This window comes from Dufourea novaeangliae, unplaced genomic scaffold (genome assembly GCF_001272555.1).
Source record: "Dufourea novaeangliae isolate 0120121106 unplaced genomic scaffold, ASM127255v1 scaffold108, whole genome shotgun sequence".
NCBI classification, from domain to species: domain Eukaryota; kingdom Metazoa; phylum Arthropoda; class Insecta; order Hymenoptera; family Halictidae; genus Dufourea; species Dufourea novaeangliae.
Genome location: NW_015374014.1, coordinates 469,028 through 488,538, shown reverse-complemented (window position 1 = coordinate 488,538; position 19,511 = coordinate 469,028). Strand labels below are relative to the sequence as shown.

The 19,511-nt window shown below is 38.2% G+C and overlaps 1 protein-coding gene across 1 annotated transcript in view; it reads left to right on the top strand.

The window, feature by feature from the left end:
* Nucleotides 1-1,308: 1,308 nt before the first annotated feature.
* LOC107188698 (serine protease gd-like) overlaps nucleotides 1,309-19,511 on the top strand; it is a 22,250-nt gene continuing 4,047 nt past the window's right edge. Inside the window, exons 1-5 of the mRNA XM_015577040.1 lie at nucleotides 1,309-1,551; nucleotides 7,534-7,752; nucleotides 9,612-9,777; nucleotides 12,764-13,255; nucleotides 15,521-15,885. Coding sequence (XP_015432526.1) covers nucleotides 1,309-1,551; nucleotides 7,534-7,752; nucleotides 9,612-9,777; nucleotides 12,764-13,255; nucleotides 15,521-15,885 — 1,485 coding nt within the window. The remainder of the gene's footprint in view (nucleotides 1,552-7,533; nucleotides 7,753-9,611; nucleotides 9,778-12,763; nucleotides 13,256-15,520; nucleotides 15,886-19,511) is intronic.

Here is a 19,511-nt window from a genome sequence, read left to right as displayed (position 1 = left end):
CGCGTTTAAAGTTTCAAGTCAAGCTTACACTTATATAAAATGATCATTTTTTAACGCCTGTAACTCTGTTATTTTTAATTGGATTACCTTGAAACTTTCACAGAATATTCTTGAGATGTTGTACTTAAAGAAAGTGTAGAAAGTGAAAAATCGATTTTTTGAACATTTCTAACTGAGCATGACCCCTTAAGGGAAGTACTTTCCAACTTCTCGGTCGCGAAGTTGAAAGTAATTCTTCGTGCTAGGAATTTGAGTATAACAGGATTGAAAACCGATCTACTGGCAAGACTAATTGTGGCGTATCCAGACATTGAGAACCAGGTTTCGGTTTTGGTGTCTGAGTTGGATGAACGAGAAACCAGCGAGGCAATGACACAAGAAACCGACACGGCAAGCGCACCTGAGGAAGAACGACCCTATTCTTTTGCGTCTATTCCGGACTAATCTGTAAAATACAGTAGATATGAATTTGAACTCCTCAAAAGGGAGAGGGATGTGTTAGAGAGAGAATTGCGATTAGTTCCATTGGAAAGACAAACGACGATTGAACCCAATTCACAAGTTTCAGAAATCATTGTTACACCAACTATGGACGCTAAAGCAATAGCTGAGATGATAAATACTTACTCGGGAGAAAGTGACAGCTTCATAAACTGGAAACAGCGAGCCGATTTACTTAAGTCTACGTATCATTTGAACGAAGGTACGATGAAATTATTGGTGCATAAACGTTTACACGGTAGAGCACTGGATTGGTTCCACGCGAATCCGAATAACTTTACTCACTCGGTGGAGGAAATATTGGAACAATTACGGCGAAGTTTCGATCACAGACCAAATAGATTGGCCCTTAGACGAGAATTCGAGCAACGAACTTGGCGCAAGGAAGAATCTTTTGCAGATTATTTTGAATGATAAGGTACATCTCGCTGAGAGAATAGCCATTCATCAGGAGGAGCTGGTAGATTTAATTATTGACGGCGTGTCGGACATTGAAATAAGGAACCAAGCACGGATGCATTGTTTTGAGACACCGGAGGAAATATTAAGAGCTTTTTCGAAATTAACCATAAAATCTAACACAAAGGATCCGGTGCGACGAGAGGTTCCCCGATGCGAAAACTACTCGACGTGAACGCATCTAAGTCCGCAGGGTCATCGGTCAACATTAGTAACGGCCGTGAATTGAGACAATATAAAAAACGATTGTGGATACGAAAGTTTTTCACTAAAGAGTATCAATATGGGGTAAACCTTTTAAGACAATTAAGCATCAAAGATAGCTTCGGGTTTAAAAACTTTGTGCGCATGTCGAAAAGTGATTTTGAAATCCTACTGAAAAAAGTTGGACCAAAAATTGAGAGGAGGAATACACAATTTCGGGAAGCAATTCTTGCTTCTGTCAGATTGGCCGTAACGCTAAGATATTTAGTTACGGGTGATACCTTTACAAGCTTAATGTACACGTTTAAAATATCTAAGCAATCGATTTCCAACATAGTGCCTGAAGTGTGTGAGGCACTTATTCACGCTTTAAGAGATTTAGTTAAGGTAAGAAAGAAAAGTATTATTTTATTCAAAAACAATATGTTTAAAATAATTATGATAACATAATAATAATATGTATTTATCGTATAATCATTATAATAATATGCAGGGTGTCTCACGTCAGTTTATAATAATGTTACATAATCTATTCTATCATATCTAATTTATACTTACTGCATCTATAAATATGTTACAAAAAAACTATTAACGTAAAAATCGCAAAGAAAATAGTAAAGGTTGCTTTTTCTAACTTTTTTACTTAAGACTGTACTGAAACTTTAAGAAATACATTTCGACGATTTGTGTTAGTTATATACATATATATATGGCCTTTAAATAGTACTAATTTAATAAATTTATTTCTATCACTTATATTAACATTTTGTACTTCATGCGTTAATTTTATCTCAGTATATCATTCCATGATAATGCGTAATAAATTATGTTTATGATTAGTAAAGAAACACTGTAAGAAAATCTTTGTGTCAGTAAAAATTCCATTATATGATATGAAAAAACATTCATTAATAACGAGCCGAATCAAGCCAAATGCATCCGAAGTTAAGCGACACACCTCTAAGGACCGTTGCTTTTTCCCCTCTGATCTTACGGTTCCCTTAGCCAAAGTGGTAGCTTATGCTCCATCTATACATATATGTTTACGTCCACAAGCGGCTCGCAATCCAGTCTGCCCCCTCCCCTTCCGGGCTGCTCTGTTCTGTCGTAGGGGAATGTTCCCCCTCTATACCTGCCGCAAATGATCACGATCAGGACAGCACAGAGGTTAGAAGGAACGGACTAAGTGATTGTATATAAGCATCACCTCGTCCTTATTAACAACATGTTGGCCAGGCCTGGCTCAGCGTACATTACAGTAGAAGCTCGTTTATCGCAGCATAGAAACGCCCCTCGCTCATATGTATTTTTCATAGATGTGCGCGCACCCCACTCTGTCGCCCAGCAAGGAAGGAACGGAATGAGTACAGTATCGCGTGTAACTAGCATATTTTTCATCACAGAAAGTGTGGCGTATATAATATTGTTTTAACAAAATGTTTCAATAATCAATAACTTTTGTGACTAAACTTTTTTTTAACCTTTCCATCTCTAAAAATAACGGAGTTAATAAGGTGATCAAAAAGTGCGTACATCCAGGCCACCCTATATCCAACTACATCGGATAAGTAAACTGACGATTGACGGGGAGAGCGCGCGAGTGACTAGAACTCGATAATGCAGTATTCCTGAAAAAAACGTCTACAGCCCCGAACGCTACAATAAACGAGTTCCTATTGTAGTTACTATTTGTCATGTTTCGAATTACTTCCATGGGACCAGTGTAAATTCTAGATATACGATTATACAATCAGAAGAAAATTAAATGTCTACGAAGGGCACGAAGTGATTACTCTTCCATATTGTTTAATATTTCTGTTTATCAAACTAGAGTCCAAATCAGATAAAGAAGGTAATATTATTTGATAAATAAAAATAACATAATTAAAGAATTCAATAAACTGATTCAACTAATTGTAAGGTACGTAGCAGATAATGTATATTTCTATTCGTAAGTTGAAAAAGTCTACAGACTTGTAGAAATGTTAAATAAATAAAAACGATATTGGTCGCAAACCACACAAGGATGGAAGTAGTGTTCGCAAATGTGTATTCAGTATTACATAGTTCTTCAGATCTTGGATAAAATACATGAACGTAATGCTGTAAAATCAATTTTTGTATTATTATTTGCATAACGAATTATTATAACTGTATAAACAATATTCTTTGGTTCGGCAAAAGTATTAGTGCATAAACATAAAATACAAAATATATATGTTTAATAGCAAATTGAAATAAAAATTATTTTTGGAAATTAACTGTTGGTAACCAATTGAAAACTTCTTACGTTTATGTTATTAATGAGCTTTCATAACCAGTTTTAATCAGTTCAGCTTTTATTTGTGAAAGTAATAAACGTTTTTATTAAATAACGTTAAATAACGTTTTGTTTAAGTAACGTTTCCAAAAGGAAAGGATCATGGTGCGATGGAAATCACCAGACCACACATCCGCTGAAAAGGAAAAACTAAGGAAAGGATACAATGGTATTCTGGCGTCTAATTAGACTTATTACAAAAACAACTGCCATTGGCAACGCGTGGGCATTTGAAACGATTATAAAACTATGAATCACACCACTTAAAGGGACCATGAGCGCTTGAAGAAAGCATTAGAACACAGGAAAATAATAAAAATGCTTATTCTGCGACACCAATAATCCCATTTCGTCGAGTACGGTATGTATGTACTGTACGACTTAATTAATATCATGCGTAGTGTAAAGAACATTGAATACTTTCAAGAAACTATACTTTTAAAAAATTCACTATTATTTCAGAAATATTGATTTTTTGAAAAGTCTGAACTAAAATAACCCATTAATTTATGTGGTTCCTCTGTACGCACTCGTCAGGTCGCAATACGCCTGCCTCACGCAATCGCTGTGACCTGCAATTGTGAAAAGACCCTTAGCAATCGGGTTTGTGAACAGTAGCCACAGGATACCGAACGCAAAGAAGACGCTAGACTACTTACGTAGTCGTCGTTTTGGCATTCTGCATACAAGATGCGGTGGTTTTTTCTTACAAAAATGTAGAGTCATCGTACAAGAATGGCGTCAGACAACTTCTTTTTTTTATCTTGCCAGTTTTCTGCACGCCGACGGCAGATTCTTTCATACAAATGAGTTCTGGAATCAGCCGGTACCCCTCTACCGCGAAACTTGCATCCCATAGAAGCAAGGACGCCTCGGAGTCGTTCTCGAGACTCACAAGTAGCTTCTTCAACAAACCAGTCGACGAATGAGATTGTACGTAGTAGAACTACCGCCAGGCTGGATGTTTTGGTCTAAAGTAACAAAATTAAGTGTGATGCGAAACGGATATAAAGGATTATTTATTTCCGAACTTGGAATCATCGCTTACTTGATTTCCCTGTCATACATATAAGTATGGCTTTGAGAAATAAGGCATAAGTAACGACTGAAAGACCTAGCATTCTTCGATAAAATCCTTAACCTCAAAGCATATTTCGCTTCTCTATTTGAATACGTACTGTGTGATATTTACATCGAGATAATTCAGTGAACACCGGATTAATTGTAATTTGTGTGTGCAAAAATTATTACACGGATTGATGTGAAATTTCGTGGTATATTGTACTGCCCGATCGGTGTAGTAAATTTTTCTCGAGTGTCTTAACCATTGTGAAAATCGAATTAATGCGATTTGAGTTGATTAATACAGGTAAGAATGGAAAGTGAAAGATACATACATATGGTAGTGTTCGACAAATGAAACGGGACATATCAATTTCACATAAGGAAAGGAAGAACAACGATGAAGCCGGTCCGGATAACATGTGTCCAAGAAGTTTCCTATCATTGAAAATCATTTAACTTTGATAAAACGCGACTATGAATATTTTTGAATTGAACACACTGATTCATATGAACTGTCAAGCTCGATAATTCCGTTTGGAAGTGTGGTTTCCGTCTTTGACTTAATGGTCAGATTTCAGACTATTCTAGAAGCTGTAAAAGCTTAGGTGAGATATATCAAGTGTTTGTCAATAGTTCATCATGCTTCATCATTAATTATTCTTATCGCGTTGTGAAATCATCCGGGTATTCACAGAAATGAGAAAAGGAAACTGCATGCCATTTTCTGTTACCGATAGGTCGTATGTACCGGTCTAATTTGTGTATGTATCATTTAACGTTACATCAGGGATGGCCACTAGGCGGCTCACAAGTAGTAATGGGAGACCAAACCGGATTCAAGTCGATCAAGTCAGATAACGTCACCGAACCTCGGTTTGCAACGACGGTATCTAATCCCTATAAGCTTTCCGCGACCGACGCTCGGGTTACAATGTAACACACAGAACGAATTATCCATGAATAAAAATTTAAACTTTTACTCCTTTCAGTGTACTTTCTTAAAAATGTTATGAATAAATGTAAAAAATTCTCATGATGAAAGTAAGTCCAAACCCGACATAAATCAGGCTATATTTAATAACAATACAATTCGTATCGCAACATAACGTATGAGTAAACATTTAAACTCTCACTCCTTTCAGCGTACTTCCTTAAAAATGTTATGAATAGATGTAGGAGATTCTCCTGATGAAAATAAATCCAAACCCGACATAAAACGGACTATATTTAATAACATACAATTCGTATCGCGACATAAAGGGAAAGGGGATAATTGGTCACAGTTTTGCCTTTTCGTTGAAGTAAGAATAATTGTTTATTTTATTTATATCTCATCATTGGCATAAAGATTCTTAGTATTGTTGCAATATTCCAACTTGCAAGCATTCGATAATGAAAAACTACTTTTAAGTATTGAACTTGATGTCATTCGTGCATTAGTTTGCTATGCTGATATAATATTGGATGTTCCATTTATTCCTTGAAACAAAATTTAGGTACTTTGCTGCTGGCGATATCTTGTGAACTGTGATTGCAAGTATCTTACATTTGATTGTATACGTAATTATTTATTTATGTAATTATGTAATGCAATTTTGTATTATAACCACAGTTAAGTAAAGTATTTGGAATTATTCATTAATAATGTTTTGAATAATGTTCAATCTGTATACATAAAAGAAGAAGTCTTACTTACTGCTTTAATTATAATTTTGTTTAACAAAAATTTTACCAAATCTCGAAATCCACGCGAGCGAAACCGCGAGAAAAAAGCTAGTAGATGAATAAGCGGCTTATCGATTTCCAATACATTCCTATCAAATGTGTATGGAATTGGTCATGCTGTATTCCCCGATTAAAATGATTGCATTAAGTTTATATCTTAATGTTGGATAGCACTATATTATTTTATGCATTTTACTGTACACTTGCTTCTATACTGTATTTAGTATTAATTACTTATTTATCTTTGCTTATGCTTGAATTAAAATAATTGTATTATGTTTATGTCTTAATGATCAATTTATTAACGCACTGCATAACTGCATATGTTATGTCTTTTACAATATATTGGTCCATAATGTTACTGTATGTGCTTTAGCATGTTTAATTATAATTAATCTTATTAAGAAATTCGCATTTGTTATCATTTTTTAGGGGTCTTAATTTTTTCCACCTAGCATTTTCAACCGAAATATTGGAGAAAATTCTGTGTGGAATGATTTTCAAAATTTTTGCGTGTCTCTGAATAGGGAAATGCATTGAAAACAATTTTTATTCGTACGTTGTGTTGCGATACGAATTATATTGTTATTAAATATAGTCCGATTTATGTCGGGTTTGGACTTCTTGTCATCAGGAAAATCTCCTACATTTATTCATAACATTTTTAAGGAAGTACATTGGAAGGAGTAAAAATTCAAATTTTTATTCATGGGTGATGCGTTCTGTGTTACATTGTAACCCGAGCGTCGGTCGCGGAAGACTTATATGAATTTGATACCGTCGTCGCGAGCCGAGGTCCGGTGTCGTCATCTGACTTGACCGACTTGAATCGGGCTTGGTGTCCCATCACTACTCATGAGCCACTCTGTCCCCCTCCTCTAACGGCCTGCTTTTTTCTGTCGTAGGGGAATGTTCCCCCTATATACCTGCCGCGCATGATTACGATCGGCGCATGTGACAACATAGAGACTAGAAGGTGGATGCGCATGCTCCGACCGTAACGTCTCGCCTGCCGATCTCTGATCACCAAGCAGCACAACTGACAATGAGTAGTAGGGGAGTGGGCTGAGTAATGGTAAGGACCATCTGGTCCTTACCAACAACATATTGGCCAGGCCTGTGTTACACCACTTTTCCAACAAAATCTTTGTTCTGGATTCGCATAATTTACTTAAAAACCGTTCATTGAATTTTTTCATTAATCGTTGGATGACATTTTGGTTCTGACTTGAATAAAAAATCATTAATTTGTACCGCAGAAAATCAGGATGCTCAGTGTCATTGTCAAGGCTGCGGTGCTGGTGTGTTTCATTCAGTTTTCCATCGAAGCTGCCGACCCCTGTATTCCTAACTACTTTCGATACATCGCAGACAAACAGGCGGGTGAATTTAATGGTCACATCGAAATACCATCGCCGCCGAAAAGAATTCCGTTGGAGTTGAGGGTCACATTGGGCATTGCTGTTTCATTACAAACGGTAAGAAAACAAAAAAAATGTGTAAGAATTACTTTAGCAATTGTCGATTTACATACAATTTCTTGATATTGTACTTTATTGTATTTGGTATAACATGTAGCTTCTTACACGCGCTGTTAACATACAGGGTGTAACAAAAATGTTAGAGGACCCGGAAATGGGAGACTCGTGAGATGATTTGAAACAAGGTCTTCCTCAGCAAAAATATTATCCGAGACTTTGTTACCAAGATATTAACGAAAAACCCCGACCAATCAGAGCGCGAGTTTGCCAGCCGCGTTCTCGCACCAGCGGTGACTACGCGCTGTGTTTGTACCACGAAGCTCCGAACAAGTAGGTCAGCATGCATCGCAGGAAATTGCGTATGCAGCGCGTAGCCACCGCTAGCGCGGGAACTCGGCTGGCAAACTCGCGCTCTGATTGGTCGGGGTTTTTCGTTAATATCTCGGTAACGAAGCCTCAGATTACATTGTTGCTAAGGAAAAAGTTGTTCCAATTCACTCTCCAAATGCCTCATTTCCGGGTTGGAGGACATTTTTGTTACACCCTGTACAACGGTATCAATTGTCGAATAATAATTTGTTTTGATAATAATAATAATAACTTCAATGGTTTATTTCCTAATAATTTCCCATGATCGTGATAGTAATGAAGAATAAGATGAAAGTATAGGTCATTCCATGTCAAGGGGACTTCTGTACACGATGTTTAGGATTTTGCTCAAATTGCGATGTCATAGTCCATGTGAAAATAGGCGGTTATGTCGTTATTTCGCTGATTTCGAAATTGTTTAAATAGGCATCGGAATTAACCAATCGTTCCGTCCGATTTTTGAAGGCAACGCCCCGTTTCTCCCGCCGCGCGTCTCGGCCCCCGCGATGGCCAAGAAGCTCAATCCACCTCAGGCGTATACCATATGAACCGCGCGTGGCTCAATAGGGCGACACTCGACATATTAATTCGTCGGCGGGCGCGCCCGTCAGAGTAACACGAATAGACGCGTCGTTTACTTGGTACACGAAGTATAAATATTTTGATATTTTGATTTGGCTGTCAAGTTAATAAACACTATTTATTCAGAAATATAATATACACTTTATACAGCATAAATATACTTCAAATATGTAACTTTCATTTATCGGAATCTAATTAAATTAATGTTTAGTAGGCGCAGACGGATACAATGATGGTTCAATTGATAATGTAAATCACTTGTCTATTATTATTATTATTAAACTGACTAGTGTAATCTTTATTTTACAATAAATGGGAAATAATTATATAAAAATACAACACGGGCACTTACAACCGAAAGATAATACATATTGTGATTGAACAAAAATGGAGTAGTTGTTTTTATTATTTGTGATGGAGAATTCGCTGTAAAATATATATTATAAGTAAAATGTACACAAAAACTTCACTATCTCAAATTATAAGGAGGTGTTTCTTTTGGAACTGATTCTCAAACTTTATATTGGTGCTGTAGAATCTTCTCTTTCAGTATCATATAAACAAGAAATACAGATTATGTTTGCTTTATTTAATTGTTGTACATTTATGTTATTTATTCAGATAATCGTACGAATGATTAATGCAAAATTCTTCATACTAATGCAAACTGCATCCATGGCCCATTTCCTTTTTATGAGCTATTACGATTTGTTCAAAGAATATAACAGAAAAGTATTAAAGTAATAAAACAAGACAATACAAAAACAGAAAAATTATTCTTATTATCATGTTTAAATAAATTGAGATATACCCATACTGCCTATGACCTTTCTGAGAAGTTCGTATGTTTCACCACGGAACCACCTCTACAACTTACATAATCTGTTTGTGCTGGTGAATTTCAGAAATATAACGGCAAATTAGAGTTGGCGCAATCCAGAAAACAATCTGTTACTGCGGTCGAACAAGGTACACCCCTGAGGTACAATATTAATTTTCCTGTTCAGCATCCGTTACCGACGGTCACCAAGATTTGGTTGAACAACAGATTAATCTGCACTGATCCAGGCGGTATGTATACTTTTCTTTAAATAACAAACGGCTCATTCTACGTCATCGTGACGAAAAATTGTTTCAAAACTGCATAAACATGTAAATATTTTTGCATTCTTTAAGAATTAATGTTTCAGCATTAAGCAGGGCATACACAGTGAATTTACCTCGAGCGAGGCTTCGAGAGACCCAGTTCTCGAAGCCTCCTTGTAATCTGTACGGGATGGTAGGAGCAGTACCGAACGCACGAGCGAAGGTTCTCGAAGGGACCTTCGGATGATGTGCGTGAGTGAGAAGGCTGTAAAAGAGTCGCAGAGGGCGAGACGTGCGGAGTGCGACGAGAACGAGCGACAGCAAAATGTATACGGGATGTAACAAAAATGTTGGAGGACCCGGAAATGGGAGACTCGTGAGGTGATTTGAAACAAGTTTTTCCTTAGCAAAAATGTTATCCGAGGCTTTGTTAATGAAATATTAACGAAAAACCCCGACCAATCAGACCGCGAGTCTGCTGGTCGAGTTTCCGCGGTAATGATTGGTAACCAACTTTAACGCGGGAACTCGGCCGGCAGACTCGCGGTCTGATTGGTCGGGGTTTTTCGTTAATATTTCATTAACAAAGCCTCGGATAACATTTTTGCTAAGGAAAAACTTGTTTCAAATCACCTCACGAGTCTCCTAGTTCCGGGTCCTCCAACATTTTTGTTACATCCTGTATGTCTCTAGTATTCATTTTCACTGAAGTATTTCAGTTTAGTTTAAAATTATCCATGAAAGTACCGTTCTTTGAAACCAAATATCCTACAGTAGTACGTACAGCTCCCACGCAATGAAATATCATTTATATGCTAAAAAAGGTTGTAATTGTTAGGTACAGCAGAAGATATGTGTATTGAAGAAGCAAAACTACCATGTAAAAAAAGAAAACGGTCTCTAAGCATCGGATGACTGGCAGAAATACAGATCCATGTAGGATTTGGTCTATATGTTCGAGAAAAATTTCTATACAATATTAAGAAAATCTTCCTGAAAAAGACGATTTCTTTCCGAACTCATTTCAATTTGTACGCGTTATTACCACGATACGAGTTCGTTATGTTTACATAAGTCCACGAGGGGAGATGTTATCTGGCCTCGAAGACACTTCGGGTATCCGATCTCCGGCGGATTTCGTTGGGACTGCTTTGTTTATATCACCTGTCTTCACCGTCACACCCGGAATCAATACCATCCGTTTGTCGAGAATTACCGCAGCAGAAATGAAGTAGCCGGAGTGAATCCGTTGCACTAAAATGGCGGAAAGTTCATCTTTTAGACAAATTTATATGTGGGTGTACATATAGTGCCACGCCAAGCAGATCACTTTTGTACACGATTTCGTTGATCTTGAAATTGTTGAAAAGATGCCGACCCTCAAATTTTGTAATGATCACCAATTTTTACGAAAAGTACCTTTACAAAAGAATATTTATCTCCGCAGTTACTAAAGATACGAACTTGATCTTTATTTCATTATAATTATAAAGGGTCGTTCTTTTTAACTAATATATAATGGTGTGAATAAAATTATTCCAAACAATAAGAGTACGTGAATATTATGAAATGGTGTTGAACGCCTCACCCTCTGTGGCTCTTTCTCAGCGTTCTCACTCACGCCCGTGCATTCGGGACGGCCTACCATCTCGCTACAGATTACAAGGAGGCTTTGGGAGACTTAACTCCCCTAATGTAAAACAATATCGCGAGGCTTGACCTTGAGGTAAACCCACCATGTATGGCCTGCTTGACACAGTATGATCGAAAAGCAGAAGTGAAACTATGTACATGTTTATAAATATGTAGATTGTGGATATTTACACAAATGCATACGTTCAGGGGAAACACATACAAAAATGAGGTCTAAAAGAAAATTTGATCTATCATCGGAGAGTTCTAAAATTGTTTTCTTCTATTTTGCATACAATAGAACCTCGGTTATCGGAACTAATAGGATGACAATAGTGTTTGGATAACAGAATGATACCTTTTATCACGTGAAACTTCATATTGTACTTTGAGCATAATAATAGAAGTTAACTAAAAAAAGGACACGTTGTGTAAAATTTGATGGGTTCCTATCTTTTTAACAACTCAATGGTACAAAGTTTTTAATACACATAATTCTGTAGAGTTTAATTCACTTTGCGACCGTTATATGTATTTTCATAGAAAGAATGTGCATACGAATGTAGGTATATATGCGTGACAGGATGCAAACACTGTTACAATAATAGAACATTCTGATGAAGAAGGTTCGGTTAACACAGCATACCAATAATGGTTGTTTCGATAATCGAGGTTCCACTATGCTATTTGTCAAAATGTTCTGAGTCGCATAATGGACACGTACACAGTGGGTATTCTGTATAACGTTGTATATTACTCAGTTATTTCTCTAATATTGTGTATGTACGCACCGTATCCATCGATGTTATGTTATGAACAACTTATTAATAATATGATCATAAACGAAGTGGATACTCTGCATAGACTATATAGATGTTGCAGGTACACTAAAATAAATTTCGTCGCATTTTGGAGGTCTTGGATCAACGTATAACAGAGACCAATGCGCTAATATCCCATTGATATTCTATATCACGCATATTCTCTTCATTTTTTCCTGTTTCACTTCTAGTTTCTCCCATGTCTAAACATCTATTTAAAAGAAAACGATTTTCCTGAACAAGAAAAAATCGCAAATATCAACCAGTAACCTTGTTATGACAGGGATCCGGTCCTTCATGCACAGTGAATAAACATTTTTAAATAACGATACTTAACAAAAGAATGAATCAAGAATGCGGAAACTCTCCACACACGATATGTACTTTAATTTCATAGAAATGTCACAGAACGACCACAAAAATAATCGATTTAGCGTAGAATGACTTCTTAGAATAAGAAGACTATCTACCTTACGTCATAAATGATTAAACTTGAATAATAATTTATCTGATTTTAGCAACTGAACAGACGAGTGTAACCTCTATCGTGCTGAAACACACGCTGTACCCACCGGGCATAATAGCCCTTTCTGTGGATGATCAGAATATGATTCCGAGCTCATTGAATGCAATTGACGCGTCATTGCCAGAGGATCCGCCTGTTCAATCTACTGTTTCTAACAAACCTCCTACAACTGTTCAATTTACCCGTCCTACTCAAACTAACCTACCTATTCAACCTACTCAAACGACTCCACCTGTTCGCCCCAGTCCACCTACTCAACCTAATCTACCTTCTACACCAAATCCACCTGTGATCGATTATGAAACTACTTCACAGTGTGGTCACAGCAAACATATCGGAATTAATTATCTGATAATAAGGGGTACGGAAACGGTTCCCGGCGAATGGCCCTGGCTGGTTGCCATTTTCAGACAAAATTTCAAATACAGCAATTACACGTTCATTTGTGCCGGATCGCTCATTACGGACAAACATATCATCACAGGTACGAAAGAATATCTCGTAGAGTAATAGAGAGTAATGGGAGATTAACTCATACAATACTGGATATACTTATTGCGTCGCTCTTAAATGTACGTATACGCACAATTCTTATAGAAATGTGATTGACGAAATGATTTGTATCCAACTGATTTTGGCCAAGATAGTGAACTGTACACTTTTCCGATAAATGGTTGTTATCAATAACATTCCTAATATTAATAATAAGGGAGGTAGAACTGATAACTTGTTAAATATTCGTGTAATGCAATAAATATTTCCGGTATTGCAATTGCATCATCAGGAGAATACGAATGCAAAGTTCTAGTAATCTTTTTTTGTACCTGTACCTTTTAATATTAGGTTATTGCATAGTAGACGTAGGTTTTGAACGTTACGAAGACAATAGTTTCAACAGAAAATTTATAATCGAAGATAAATTTAGTTGAATCCACAAATTCTTACCAACAAATCACAAGCTTCTTGATCCCACGTTTAACGATTCCTAGTCGGACGAAATGAAACGTGTTCACAAACGATATTCATTATGCCACAGCCTCTTAGTGCACAAAAAGACTCATAAAACATAGAGTTGGCAAATAAGATGTAGCGAACTTGTATTTGTTCGCGAAGAGGAAGGTGCGGGGTCAAAGTATTTTTGACATCTTACTTCGACTACTTGGAAAAAAGTTTAAAATAGAAAGTTAAATTCTAACTCCACCAGTTGCATTGTGAAATGAATGTCCCTGAAACGTTTGAGAGTAGAGTGAGGTCTACATATAGTAGACTCACGTTAAAGTAGCGCTGCCGGGACTTTCGAGACGGATTCTTCCTGAAAACGCTACTTTAACCCGAGCCAATGGACATGCTGGATCTCGTGGTAGTTCGGTCGATCCTCCAATTCGATCAGAACTTTGGTTAGAGAAGGCGACCGATAGTGGGATGCGCGCACGTGTGTGTGATGCATCTGAGCTGGAGCGTTCCTACCACTACTTTAACGTGAGGCTACTGTATATGTATGTATATCTCGCCGCACGAATAGTGCCGGTCATTAGGGAGCTTATTTAATAAATTCTCTATTTCTTGTTCTCTAGCAGCAAATTACACCGTTCCACGGGAAAAAAATTTTGCAACTTTCAAGATTTTCTCTTATAGATCTTTACGAGCCGAATACGAATTTGCAAACCGGTTTTTCCCAGAAGGTACAGTTTAAAAAAAAAGCAAGTTTAAAAAGTGCGAGTATTCAAGTTTGGAGACGTTTTATGCTTTTACAATAATAGTGGTTCAATTGTTTTTCATAGGCAATAATTCTCTGAATTTTCCCGAACAACATGGTGTAAATTGTTATTATATTATAGACATCTAAAGATGTTTAAATAATAATAAAATTGGAACTGACATCCAAACGCATCAATTTTTGCTGATACTTTTTAACGTATTTCCTAAACTAAGGGTCTAGGAGAAAATTTAACCATAAATTGCGGTAGAACAGACATTTCTATTCAGGATGGAGTCAAGTAAACTACAAAATCATGTTTTGCTTTCACTAGGGCACCCATAGACCTATAATACGTCTATGGGCACAATACGAAACGGAAGGGAGAATGGGCCACTGCCTTGACTTATACAATTTTTACATCAGAGTCAATTCAGCATTAGAGTCCGTTCCGCCAAAATAGAGTTAAACAAATGCGACATTCCATTTAAAGAAAGCAAACTTCAGAGAAAGTACACACGTTATGGAATGCCCCCTATCAAAACCTCGCAACTTCTTTATAGAACAAATTTTTCAATTAACGCATTATTCAGGTATATGAGTTCAGGTATATAGTTACTTCAGGTATATTAGGTATGGTTGTTGACTACACATCGTGTACAGTTCCCTGCATTGGACCCAAAGCTCGGTTTCACATTATTCACGCCCTGACAAATACTATAACCGCCGTCGAAACGAAAAGGTTAAGATTGAAGACCATGTCATTTTTTATAACACCGTCTTTAACGATCGTGAACTGGCAATTTTTGATTCCTAATTATATTTATGACTATAGAAATTTCTAAATTAATTGGACACCAATAGTGTATACATATTTTAGTTCAATCATGGGCAAATTTCCTTAATTCGATTGTAATTTAAGCTCAAATTAATTCTAAGACTCAATTTGAGATAATAACGGTATAATGAAATTAATTTAGAATAATAATGCAATATTTTATTGAATTGTGGATGAGGGCTAACGTGACTTTGCATTTGGTGTATTCTTTTCAGCGGCACACTGCGTGTATCAGAATAATTTGGCGATCACACCATTTTCACTGTTGGTATCTTTGGGCCGCTATCAACTTTTCGATTTTCACGAGAAGGGTTCGGTGAATCAGGTTGTGGTCGATTACAAGGTTCACCCCGACTACAATCCCACACAAGCAAAGGCGGACTCGGATATAGCTATTTTATTTACGCTAGACAGAGTGGAATACAACGATCGAATTAAACCAATTTGCCTTTGGTCACGCCCTCCAGATCTGAATCTTGTTGTGGGAAGTAAGGGAATCGTGGTTGGTTGGGGACGCGACGAACATGGGAACCAGTACCTTCAGGAACCAAAAATGATCAATGCTCCGATCGTGAGTCAGGTAATACCAGTTTTTATTTACTAGTTAATTTTTAATCTTTTAGTAGAGGTATGTATGTACTAACAGCTCACATGCAGGTTAATGATTATATAGCATGTTTAATTATTTTCTGGTATAGTGGACTCTTCCCCTTCACACGTATCTGTATACTTTCGCGCATACAAATATCGCTCTTCTATCACGTTGCGTACGCCGCCTCTACCAGCACGATGTAGCTCTTGCGCAGGTGCTGGGGCCGAGGCAACGACGACAGAATTTAGCATGGCGAGACAGTCGATAAAGTAAATCCTCGATAAATATTCGAAGGCTCCTCGGAACGTTCAATGAGAGGTCCCCAGGTGTAACACTGACGGTTTAATGAGGTTTAGCACAGTGATAAAGTTTGGAACTCCGAAGCCAAAGATGTTTGTTTTAGTTTAGTTTGTTCAGCGCCGAGGAGCTTTTGAACACTCGTCAAAGATTTACTGTATACAGGGAGTTCGACCACTAGTGGGAAAAAAATTAAGGGGTGTTTCTTGGAGGCAAAATAAGACGAAAAGCCAGAGTAACGAAATTGTGACAAATGCTTCGTTTCGTAGTTATAAGGGGCGTACAGTCACTCCAAAGATTCAATATCGTGCAGGCAAAGTAGTTAGAATAGCTATCTACTTACCCGGTAGAAGATGTCAATAATTTGTAACAGTGATATTTGATTCGAATCCACTTGTAACGCATTAACTCTAATTACTCGATAAAATTGGCAGGAAATGTAAATATTTTCTTACGAATATTATCGAGTATGGAAGGTTAATATTCTCTCTGGTTGTGACGAACAGCGATTGTCCTGTCCACGAGTATCCATGAAATTGATTCACACATGCTTGTACACCACAGAAATCCGCGAGAAATGTCCACACACACATTGCGATTGTCCCGACCGCGAAAAATGTTCACACATTTCGCATTTAATTAGACCCGCGCTCTGTTCTTCCATTGCGTTTGTCACTGTGCACGTTACACAAAAATAACATATACAATAATTAATTTACACTATTCATAATATCCACGTATCCTAACTACTAAATAATTACTACGTAATTACTAAATCAACTAAAATTAGTTTTCGAACATGAACATAGCAACTGAAAATGTTGAACTGATCCTCCCTCATTAAGATCGATGTGGCGTAGTAGCCTACTAGTAGTCGACTACTGGTAGGTCGATCCCTAATTTTCTATGGTCAATACTTTTTTGGAAGGAAAAGCTGCATGGGGAAAGTGTTTTAGAGATCGCGTTTCTCTCTGCATTATTCTTACAGCAACAACTGTATTTTTTTTCGTACGCCACTCGGAGCTATTCGGTCACGATGTCGAGGGCATAGACATATACAGGGTGTAACAAAATTGTTGTCCGACCCGGAAATGGGGCACTCGGGGGGTGATTTGGAACAAGTTTTTCCTTAGCAACAATGTAATCTGAGGCTTCGTTACGGAGATATTAACGAAAAACCTCGATCAATCGTAGCACGAGTTTACCAGCCGAGTTCCCGCGGTAACGCTGCCTACCAGTCGCAGCGCGTAGCCACCGCTAGCGCGGCAGCTCTGCTGGTAAACTCGCGCTCCGATTGGTCGGGGTTTTTCGTTAATATCTCCGTAACGAAGTCTCAGATTACATTATTGCTAAGGAAAAACTTGTTCCAATTCACCCCCCGAGTGCCCCATTTCCGGGTCGGACAACGTTTTTGTTACACCCTATATAGACGGAGCATAAGCTACCGCTTTGGGCGAGGGAACCGTAGGATTGGAGGGGAAAATACAACGGTCGTTAGATATACGTCGGTTAGCTTCGGATGCATTCGCCTCGATTCGGCTCGTTATTAATGGCTGGTGGGCTGTGTGCCGTACTATTATTTAATGCTTTATACTATTTATTAATTTTGACTATTTATTTACATGACATACGGAATTTTTAACGTATAACAAGTATATTCTTTTCATCTCTTATAGCATACATATATGTAACGTGATTGTATACCCGAATAGCACCGAAAAGGAACAACGTTACCCGATTTATAACTAACCACCCCCTTACCGCGCATCTTACTCCTCCGATCAGTTCATGCTCCGTCTATATATGTCTATGGTCGAGGGTGTCTCCTCATTACTCGCGGTACTGTTGGGCGCTTGTTGATCAGTGGCCCTTCAGTCGATCCCACACGACTTCTTTCGATGTGAGCTGAAGCGTCAGGCTGCTTAAACGTGTATTACGGGCGCCTGACCAAGCCCGAAATCTCGGGTACATATCCGCACACCTCTACCGATTATGTTTCTGGCTGTCCCTCTTGAAATTAACTTGTAAAAAGAACCTTTAACGTCAAATGCTAACTCCATGCTATAAATGGTTCATGTTACACAAAATGTATATGTTTCACAATTTCTTTATTTTATTTGTGCATTGTAATGCAGGTGCGACAAATTTCATCTTAGTTTCATTCTAACATACGTTTTATATGATCTATATTTATTGCATATTCTTTCGCGAGAACAAGAATCTCAAACAGTTGGAGTAAGATCGATGTGGTAATAATATACACATTGCACATAAAACATACATTAAGTCAATATGCAATATTTCAGGAATAAAGGTATTGTCCTATCGAGTGAAGCTTCGAGCGAGATGCAATTAACGTATGCACTTGTTTCATAGCATCGTGCAGCACTTCGCGACGCAGGACAGTATCATCACAAAACCGCGACCCTTGCTGAAGTTTCCGAACGAGCGCCGCAGTCAGTTCTCGAAATTGGGCGTTTCATTAGGTCGAACGGGAAGGAACGATCTGACATGATTGACGTTAACGCTAATTGCTCCTCTCTCGACGCTTTCCTTGAAGAGACAATACCTTTTTTCCCTGGTTTTAGATTATTCGTATCTTAATTTAAGGTCAACCTTAACAGCAGCGGTCAAGGGGACCGAGGTGGCTGCATGTGTACCCTCACGAGCAAACTTGGCTACCACTAGGGGAAAAAGTGATCTAAGGGAAAGACCTCTTACCATTTGGTCCTGGAGTTACTGACATTTATGCCAAATTAATATTCGGTTTAACATTTATTTCAGTATTTAAAATCAATTTCTCAAGCGGTAGGAGGCCCTTTTAGATTAGATTAGATTATGCTCAACGTCTCCCGGGAGAGGGGAAGTGCGATTTCCCCCCCAAGGCCCAGCTGTGGCTTCTAGCGCCTGTAGCTTTCACACAGCCCCCGCCACGTTAGCAGGGGGACTGCGGTGGGCGTTACCCGGGGAGGCTGTTTCCCCCGGTTTTCCAACCCGACCAACTTTTTTAGGCCCGGGCCACATGGAGGCGAGGAAGTACTCGCCCGGGGGGCGGAGAGTCACTAGGATCGTCCCATCCCTACCTGAGTAATGTAGCTATGGAATATGGTCGTCGGGGCAACCGATCCTTCGTCTCCAAAGTGAGTACCGGCTCACTCTTTGCTTCACCCACAGACCGAGTCGGTACCAGGGGTGGAATCATCGTGCTTGCGTACGTTCCATCATCGAGAGAGAGCTGTGTCGCCTGTTTCAACCCCCTATTGATCTACCTACCTATGTCCCGAATAGTTCAGGAGCCCCCCCTCCTCTGGTACCCC